At 41.0% G+C, this 10,295-nt stretch overlaps 1 protein-coding gene and 1 long non-coding RNA gene across 2 annotated transcripts; one reads left to right on the top strand and one right to left on the bottom strand.

Annotated features, from left to right (window-relative positions):
- The first annotated feature begins 563 nt into the window (after positions 1-563).
- Positions 564-1,683, top strand: LOC123467197. The gene is made up of 3 exons (XR_006641663.1): positions 564-670; positions 733-807; positions 1,600-1,683. It is a non-coding gene; the product is annotated as an uncharacterized LOC123467197 (long non-coding RNA).
- A 1,984-nt stretch (positions 1,684-3,667) lies between these two features.
- On the bottom strand, positions 3,668-5,554 carry LOC116935929 (tigger transposable element-derived protein 6-like). Its single transcript, XM_032943130.2, has 3 exons — positions 5,328-5,554; positions 4,675-5,268; positions 3,668-4,467 (listed from the first exon to the last, which is right to left on the bottom strand). The coding sequence occupies exons 1-3, from the start codon at positions 5,544-5,546 to the stop codon at positions 3,811-3,813; spliced, it is 1,470 nt and encodes a 489-aa protein (XP_032799021.2). The 5' UTR covers positions 5,547-5,554; the 3' UTR covers positions 3,668-3,810.
- Between the last annotated feature and the right edge of the window lie 4,741 nt (positions 5,555-10,295).

Genomic DNA, 10,295 nt, shown 5'->3' with positions numbered 1-10,295 from the left:
GAGAGATGTGGCATGTTCGGCATTGGGAGTCTATTGTGTCGTCTATTTTAGACATGATAGGTGACAACTTGTTATGCCCACTGCGAAGTCTATGAAGTTTACGGTTGATTGGAGTTGAAAATATCAGATGCCAGGGGAGGGGGCCCATTTCTGTACGCAGCATAGCATTTATCCTGTTTGAAGAGCTTTGTATAGAGGTGAGATTGGTAAGTGTGGCTTTGTTGATGTTTTTTTTAATTTCTTGTAGGATTTCTTCTACTGAGTTATTGTTGTTCTCATTTACAAGGGAGGATGTGTGTCCAAGTTTGGCTAGGGAGTCAGCTCTTTCATTTCCTGCAATACCTACGTGGCTGGGGATCCACAGTTTAATTATTTGTTTCTTAGAGCTTCTTATATCTTCTTGTTTTTGCAGGATCTTGTTAATTAGAACACTTTTGGTGGATTTTGAACCTGTAGTCAATTGGAGGGCAGATAGAGAGTCACATACTAGTACGTTGTCTTGTGCTTCATACTCTTTGATAATATCTAATGTTCTTTCTATTGCACATAGCTCCATCGTTGTAGAGCTGCGAGCTTCTGGCAGTTTCCAGGATTCTGCCAGATGACGTTTTGGGCACCATACACTATATCCAGCTACATCTTGTATATGGTCATGGGAACCGTCAGTGAAGTATACCATGCTGTACTTGGGCATGTTAACTAGAAATTTGTCAAAGAGTGCTCTTGTTTTAGGAGGGTTCAAGATGGCTTCCCTCTTGCTGATGGCCAGTTTTTGGAATGGAAAGTGCTTGATTTCCCATGGCGGAGGTAAGTGTCCTATTAGGTGTGCCTCTATTCTTCCCCTATCATTAAGGCATTCGTTAAGGTAGTCGTTGATTAGGATCAGGCTCGGTGTGGATCGAATTTTCCAAGTTATTTAGTAAAGATTGAACTGGGTTATTGTGGTTGTTTGTTGTAGCTCTTACTAAATATCTTGTTGCAAGGTATTTACGTCTGTCTAGGAGTGGTTCTATCCCGAGTTCCAGCTGTAATTGTATGATGGGGGTGGAGCGGAAGGCTTGCAGGATAAGGCGTAGAAATTTATTTTGCGTGGATTCCAGCCAGCAGCTTTTGCTGGTTCAAGCATTTTAGCACCAGTCCTTTCTTTTCTACCTTGGAGCACACATAGTCCACTTGGGCGTCCCATCTTAGTTTGGAATCGAAGATCACTCCTAGGTGTTTGAATCCGTTTGTCATGTTGATTATCTGGCTATTTAAAACGAGTTTTGGATTTTTTGGGGGATGTCTCTGCCTTGAGAAGACAACTAACGCACATTTGGGGACGGCGAATTTCAATCTCCACTTCGTGGCCCACTTTCCTATTGCGTTTAGGTGGGGTTGAAGGATCTGGAGTGCAGTGTGATTGTTCTGGGCTCTGCATAGGGTAGCTACGTCGTCTGCGAAGATGATGTTAGTGTTCAGTTTTCTTGATGGGAAATCGTGCATCATCACTAGGAAGGAAATGGGACTCAGGACTGATCCTTGGGGCACTCCTATTCTTTGTTTTGCGGTGTCAGATTTACCTCCATCAATTGTTACTTTCATCTTTCTTTTTTCCAGGAAATGTTTTATCCATAGAAGGAGTTTGCCCCGAATACTAAGCTGGGAAAGTTTGAAAAGCAATCTGAGGTGCCAAGTCGAGTCGTACGCTCCAGCAATGTCTAGAAAGACAGCATAGGTATTAATGCCTTTGTTGAAACCTTGTTTAATGAGAGCCTCCATGGTCAGGATCTGGTCTAGGGTTGAACGGCCTTGGCGGAATCCTGCTTGATTGCTTGGTAGAAGTTTATTAGTTTCAAGGTGCCATGCCAGTCGTTTCCTGATCATTTTCTCCATCAGCTTGCTAACGCAGGAAGTTAAGGCTATTGGTCTGTATGCTTCCGGGTCCGAAGGTACTTTTCCTGGTTTGGGAATAGGGATAATGGTGGAAATTTTTTCATTGTCTAGGTATGTATGACGTGTTGTAGGATAGGTTTAAAAGATGAAGGAATAATTCGGTGTTTGTTTTGTCTAGGTTCCTTAGCATAGTGTTGTGGACTAGGTCGTCTCCCATGGTGGTATTCTTCAGCTGGTTTATGGCTTCCTGTATTTCGGTAAGTGTTATCGGTTGATTTTAACTTTCTATCCAGCAATCCTGTGAGGCTTTCCTGATTTCTCTTTCCATCTGTTTAACGTGGGTTTTGGAGTTGTTGTCAGAGGGTGTTGGTGTTCGTTGATATTTTGTGAAAACTTCTGCTAGGATTTGGGCTTTTTGATGCGGTTGGGTGATTTCCGTTCCGTCTGGTAGGATAAAATGGTTGCACTGGGGAGATTTCACTGGTAAATTGGACATTTTCTTTACGAAATTCCATGTAGCCTTGGGATCTTTATTCATATTTATGGAGGCGAGGAACTTATCCCATGCATTTCTTTTCGAGGTCAGAATAATTTTCTTTTTTTCCGTGATTGCTCTGTTGAGGTCTGATTTATTTTCAGGCGTGAACCATTTGGTCCAAGTTCTCCATGCTTTGCGGCATAATGCAACTCTTTTTGAGCACTCTGGATTCCACCATGGTCTTTGGGGGTACTTTGTCTGACTTCTATTTGATTTCAGGCGGAAAGTTTCTTTACTTGCTTGTGTGATAGCAGTGTAGAAGATTTTGAATGCCTCTTTTGGGTTGGCTATTGTCAGGATATGCTCTCTACGGAGGTAATCAGATATCTTCCTGTTCCATTCCGGCCATTTGTCAACTACCAGAGTCCATCTGGGTTGAATTTTTTCTTTGTTGATGCGGTCTGTAGAGTTCAATTCAGTGAGGATTGGGAAGTGGTCACTGCTTAAGAAGGGTCCGACCATGGAATTAGCATGATAGGCGAGGCTTGGATGGGTTATTAGGAGGTCTAGCGTGTTGCACCTGCGTGTACTTGGATCCATTCTAGTAATTAGGCCTCTCGGAGTGATTAAGATTAGTTGATCTGCACCTGTTAGGAATTGTCCAATTTCCCTGCCCAACGTATTGAACGTATTGTCTTTGGTCCATCTTGGTGAATGTCCATTAAAATCTCCACCGACAATGCATTCATTTTTCCTGTTTGACAGATAGGATAAGAGACTAGAGATGGTAGAGTTTCCATTTGGACAATAAATTGAAAATACAGTGCTGGTCCAGTTATAGAACCGGCCTGTGCGCGGTTCTATAACTGAATGGTTCAATAACCAAGCACCCGATCTTAGTGCCACCTATCGTCGGTTCTTTCATCCCTCAAACTTTGACGGTCTTAGAATGTAAGGGCACATAGCAGAGGGGTAATGCTGGTCGCTATGGATCTAGAGTCCCGTGTTCGAACCGCTGCTATGACTAACTTAAAAAGATTTTTAATATATGTGTAATATAGTCTATGGCTATTAATGGTAAGATACTAGTGTATCTTCATTGGTGGGGGACCATCCACAGAGGAAGTGGTTTGATGAACTAGAAGAACTGTTGTCATACCAGAAGGAAAAAGAAAAAAGAGTTGGTAGAAGGACTGGAATGGAAAATGGTGCTAGAAGATAAGAATGAATAGTGGAAGCTATCATAATAAGTTTTAACAATTCCTCAACTTCTTTACCAAGAAGAGGATTCTACCACAAAGAGGATGACCCATCACCAGTAAAAAAAATGGCAGTTTATTGTACAAACTCGATTAACAAATTGGAAAAAACAAAACAAAACGACACAAAAAGAGTTATAGTCATAAAGGTAATTTAAAAAAGATAAAATTTAACGAAAAGACTTAGTCAAAATCATATCACTTAGTTAAATGGGATCTGATGCCCTGAGCTAATCCTAATAACACGGGATCTTCAATATTTTTTTCTATAGCAGCAACACAATACTTTAATAACATACTTTTAATTGTTTCGTCTGATAAATTTGCAATGCTATTAACTGAAACTGGATTAGGGGGTGAAGGAGGGGGTTCTACGTTCATTAACGAAGAAGCTTCCGCTTCCGCTTCCGCTTCATTCGAAATGGACCGGTCAAAATTGTCACTGACTTCATTAAAACATTCAACTTCCTGAGCTGCAACAACTTCTGGGTCAGCTTCAAGATGCAACCATCTTTCAATCAAACCAGCTCCTGATGATGCACCCTCCTTATGGATTATTTCGGTCAACTCCCCTAGACCCAGAGACTCAAGCTTATTCAAATTGCATGGCTCAATTGAAAAGTTCGAAAAAATGTCGCAGATATCAGTAATGGTACGTCGCTGTAGCTGTGTCCTGTAATCGCGTGCTTCACCAAAACCAATTTCATCTGGAAGGTGCGGAAGACAACGAGAATGGATAAAACACGCAGAAATAGTTGTACTCTCCAGGCACTCCCAGCACTTCTTAACAATTTGTCCAGCATCTAAAACATTAGCCGAGAGACCGAATTGGAGACCTTTTCTTCCCTGCTTGGCCTATTTATAGTATTAAAATAGGAAATGTTTATTATTTAATATGTATAATAGATGTAGATTTTTCTTTGTATATATATATATGATATTAGATAACACAGATATTTATTATTCTTATATTAATCTAGATATTTTAGGCTATTTATTGTTATTTGTATATATCGTATATATTATTTGCTTATTTGATAGTTATTGTCGTATGTAAAGTACCTTTTTTGCTAATTCTTGAAGCTCGTCAAATTTTTCGTACGCATCAATATATCTGGTTAACATTTCCTTTTTGTAGAGAGTCTTCAAGGCAGAAATTATTCCCTGATCAAGGGGTTGATAAACTGAGGTGCAATTCGGCGGGAAAAACATGATTTCGACCTGTCCGTTTGGGTCAAGGCAAGTTGGGTCGTGCCCAGAGCAGTTGTCCATTAAAAGAGCAACTGGCTCGTTGGTAAATTTGCGTACGGAAGGCAAAAATACATTATTCCACCAACCCTTGTAGACATCACGATCAACCCAAGCATTCTTTTGCGATACATAAGGGATTGGAGAAGGTTGATCACGAAAGCAGTGGGGATGTTTGGAACTTCCAACCAAAAGGGGGTCAATTTTGCAACAGCCTGTCGCGTTTACGCACAAAACGAGCGTAAGTCTGTCTTTTGCTCGAAGAGCCTTTGTACCCCTGATGGATTTTCGACATCCTTCCTCACTGCTTACGTACGTACGTGTCGGTAAAGCACGAAAAAACAAGCCCGTTTCGTCCATGTTAAAGACATGAGATGCTCTATAGCATACCAATTTGTCACGAATCGCCTATAAAAAATCAACTAACGTAATTTAGGATAAAAGTATTTCAAATTTAAAGGAAAAACCTTAATGAGAGGTTCCAATTCAGTGAGGTTAACGTCTCCAGCCTCTCCAAAAAGACGAACACTAGGCCCGATAGAGCAACGCTTCCTCCAATTGCGAAACCACCCGTCAGATGCTTTAAAATTCAAAATTCCTCTATTCTCGGCTTCATGGGATGCACGAGCTTGAATGTGAGCTCGTGAGAGAGAGAGTGGCTTGCATCTAGAAGTAGGATTTCTCATGGCGTTAAACCAATTTAAAACAGCAGCATCCAATTCGGGATAACACGAATCATTTGACATCCGTTGTTTTGACGGCTTAAACACTTTCCTGCTTGAAAATTCCTTAATGTTTTCTTTGTTTACACTTATTCGATGTATCTGTGATTTCGAAACACCAAACAAAGACGCAATATACTTTTCAGATTTTTTCCCCTCAATAAGTTCGATAACTTTCATTTTGTCTTCCAAAGATAAACATTTTCTTGGTTTGTTCTTACTACGCACATTTACCAACACGGGCTTTCCCATTTCAGACACCAGAACACAGACGCAGAGAAAAGTAACAAAATGACTAATTTTTTCTATTGTATTTGGTATGAATAACTTTACCGCCTATTATTATTAGTTGGGTCATTGAACCGATGTACAACATTGCCTAAAAAGATAAAAACCATTAGAGTAATATTTTTTTTCATGTTTTAAAAGGCAAAACCCATTCATTCCCGCCATAGAAAATCGATATAGTTCATTATACGGCCAACGGTGGCGCTGAAACACGGCAAAGAAAAATCGGTTCGATAACCGAGCCGGTTCCATAGCTAGGCGGTTCTATAACTGGACCAGCACTGTATTTCAATTTTCCTTGAGGCCGAGATGGTCAGGGTAACCCCAATTGCTTCACAGTTTGAGAGGGTTGGTATAGCGATCGGGGTAGTTTGCCAGTCCTTACGTATCAGTAAGGCTACACCTCCTCCTCTTCCTGATGGGCGATTACAGAAGTGCATCTTAAAATTTGGGATGGTTGGTACGAAGTTATCCTTCCACCACGTTTCGGATAAGAGGATGACATCAGGTTTTATGTGATAGAGGTATGCTTGAAATTCGTTTTTTTTTATCTTTTTAAGGCCCCTTGCATTGAATTGTAAGATTTTTAACTTCTTATTCATTATTTTCAATTGTTCGTTGGTTTATCCATGTTCCTGATAGTATTCCGTCTACATCCATGTCGATTTCAGGGGAAGAGGGCAGGTATGATCGTCCTGGTGTTGTTACTTCTGGTTCATACTGTTTGCTGGTGGTTGTTTTACCCATCAATTTAGGAATTTTGCTTGAGGGTGCACGTCTATTCGTTGCTATGTTGCTTAGCAGCATGGCAAATTTTTGGTCTAGCTGGTTGAGTAATTTGTTCGAGCCCTCTTGAATAGAATTTTCTAAGGAAGCTATTTTTTCCACAATTTTGACCAGTTTGGCTATGTTCAACTCAATTTTCGTTAGTGCTTCTTCTGTAGACTTTTGTTTGTTTTCTAGTGTTTCGATCCTTGATTTGAGTGTTTCTATTTCTTGGGTTGATTCAATTTGCTGCTTACTGGGTTGTGAATTTATGGGGTGTTCAGCTTGATGGATCTCTGGGTCGAAAGTCCAGTCCTGGTAAGTATTTTGGTTCAGCCTTGCTTCAGCTTCATTAAACGAAATTTTCATCTTGATAGCCATCCTGATAATGTCTTGTTTCTTCTTGGATTTAGGGCAATCCTTATCAGTGGAGCTATGGTCTCTACTATGACAATTTATACAGAACTTATGATGGTTGCAGTCTTCGTTCTGTAGATGACCTTCGTGACAGTTTGGGCATACTGTTTCTTGTCTACATGTTTTCTGGGAGTGACCAAGTCTCCAGCATTTCTTGCATTGTAATGGTTTTGGTATATAAGGTTTAATTGGGTAGCTCCAATCAGCAATCAGGAGACTTCGGGGGATAATGGTCGTCGGGAAGGTGAGTATAACTGTGATGCTGTTTCCTGCTTTCGATGGGATACCTGTGTAGTTTGTGACTCCTACTTCCTCCATGAGGGTGTCTAGTTCGTTGCTTCCATGCAATTCGATTGGAACCCCATGTATTACACCTTTATTGAGCCATTCTGCTTCTATGTTGGTAATAGTCACTTTGTACTTTAGTACCTGGGAGGTAGCAAAGATTTGGAGTTTTTGGGCCGTAGTTTTGGGGTGAAGGATAAGAGCTGTGCCGGCTTGATTCGGTTGCATCTTATGCAGTTGTCCAAAGAGACGGGTGACTTCCTGGGTGAGTTTCACCTTTTAGGCGTATGATAAATCACACAACGATAAATTTGGATCACTCAATTTCAACGACACAGGGGCGGATGGACTTGGGTCTTGCAAATTTTCCATTCTGTACATTGGATGTTCCTGGATTTGCTGAATGTGATGCCCAGTTTTTTTATTTTAATGATTTTTTTTTTTTTTTTTTGTTGTTGTTGTAGTATCACTGTCAAGAGAGGACTGAATAGGTATGTTCAGGTAGTAGTGTTCAGGAGTAGGAGTTTCAGGAACATAGAAACTTTAATTTCAAGCTTTCACTTAAACGAGGGATTTAACTTGCACTATTTGCACTAGTTGCACTATTTGTAGGGATTTTATTTGCGGAAGGGCACTATTCTGTGGGATTTTACTTGCGGAGGGTACTATTCTGTGGGATTTTACTTGCGGAAGGGTACTATTTTGCGGGATTTTTGCTGCGGAAAGTGTACTAAAATGCGGAATCCACTCGTGGAGAGAACGCTAAATTGCGGAATCCACTTGCGGGAAGCACACTAATTTGCGGAATCCATTTGCGGGAAGCACAATAATTTGCGGAATCCACTTGCGGGAAGGACACTAATTTGTGGAATCCACTTGCGGAAAGTGCTACTTTGCGGAACGGTAACTGCGGTTTTCCAGTTTTTTTATCAACTTTTGAAAATGAGAGTGAGCCTATACGAATTAGATGGTAAAGCCAAATAACCAGGAAACACTTAGTTCTCAGGTTCCCCAGCGCTAAAGGGAAGACGGGTAATTGGGACTACTTCTATAGGGCAACTGAGGAATAAATTCTATCCGATGATACAATTGATCCCGAGTTACTTCGTACAATTACCATCGACAGCTCTAGATTTTCATGCCTCCCTCTCCGTACCACTAAGAACAAGAAAACTTACACCAAGATTAACCGGGCTTATTTTGGGAGACTAGATGGGAACATAGAAGGAACCCTCATCTCACTGGTAGACGGCGAACTTCCAGGTAGTCTTAGTTGGGCACTTTACAATAACACAACCCCACGACAAATAACACCTATGTCAGCTTAAACAACTACAGATATCTACCATCGCAATCTAGGGGGGGTTATAATAGAAAGAAACACAGGGCAATCACCACAGCTTCCACCACCTAGCGTCAGTTTTACCACATCACAAACAACATCCACACCACCAAACAATTCAAGCCGGGGCACACACACACAAAGGGATAGCCCGCTGACGATCGACCTGACACCAGGCGGTCACGAGGAGCAAACCCTAACACAAACACTACAGCCGGCATTAGAATCACCGATTGGCCACGAGGAGCCTCTTAGCAAGGTTCCGTTGACGTTCAATAATAACACACCCAACACACACAATGCATCCACAGACACATAAGAGAACTTGGTCATTTTAGCGGAACAATCAGAGGACACGGAATCACTATCTATACTCGACCTCCTACCTCCACCAGATTTGCCGGTAGAGGCGCTCCTGGTACCTAGGTGTATTCATATAGGGAAACTCTTAGCTGAGGTTGAAAACGTGATCGTTTATTAACGAGTTACCTGATACCTGCCCTCCAATTATCCCACTAGCCAAACAGTTTTAATGTCCATCCATGCGTAGAGTAGCCAATAAAGACCTGTTTGATAAGCTTAACGCAGCGATGATGTCCTGCGCTAGAGAATGCAGCCTTGCATTGATTAATGCTGAAGAGGAGGTTGAAAGACAACTTAGGAAAGAGATACTCGATCTCTCTGAGGGTTGGAGGTTTTCCCATGATGAGTATACTTCCATCAAGTATATAAAAGAAAGCAGACTCTCTCACATCCATCCATACACCACACGCACAGATCCACTTATATTTTTTATATCACGGGGGAGGGGGATAATTTACGAATCACACCACACGTATCTAATGCTTGGGCGAACACATCAGGTCATAAAATTCCAGGAAAAGCAAAGGGAGCGAAAGCGACTGGAGCAACCAAGGAAGCTTCGGCAACCAAGGTACAGTATCCTGCACAAAAATCCGAACACCGATTTAATTTTTTAAAGCCACCTATTGGCGGGGTAAAGGGTTTTTGTTTGTTTTTCCTTAAGAGGGAGGGTAGACGTGGTGATGGACACATAGGACAGGGTTGGGTAAGTCTAGAAATTTTTTTTTATGCCTTAAGGTATTACGCTTTAAGGCAAGTAACAGGTCGGGACATTTTTGCAACCCCCAGGGTGATGTGTTTTTTAAAAACGACATGTACAACTAACACATTCATTAAGTTGGAAATGTTGGATTTTGGCTGTGTAATATTTCTTACCCAAAATAAGTCAGAGAGCTGCCTGTGCACAATTATATCGATACCGATGGCATATGCGTAGAGCATCTGATTGCGACGCCGTAGATCAATGTTCGATTCCCTATAAGGAATTGCGAAATATTTCGTATCTTTTATAATATTTTCATTCGAATATGCTGGGAATAAAAATTTTTTTAGAACGAAGTGAATTATTATTTTTTAAGTTATTTAATAAACAAAAACCACATATTGCTCGATGAAAACTTGTTTTATATATGAACGAGAATTTTTCGTAGGCAATCCACAATAATTCATCACCTCATCTGGAATCGAACATCGATATCCAGCATCACATTCAGAAACGCTACACCTACGCCATTGACAACTACGTAAATTTT

This window comes from Daphnia magna, unplaced genomic scaffold, assembly GCF_020631705.1.
Source record: "Daphnia magna isolate NIES unplaced genomic scaffold, ASM2063170v1.1 Dm_contigs160, whole genome shotgun sequence".
Lineage (NCBI taxonomy): Eukaryota > Metazoa > Arthropoda > Branchiopoda > Diplostraca > Daphniidae > Daphnia > Daphnia magna.
This window is presented reverse-complemented; position numbering and strand designations above follow the sequence as displayed.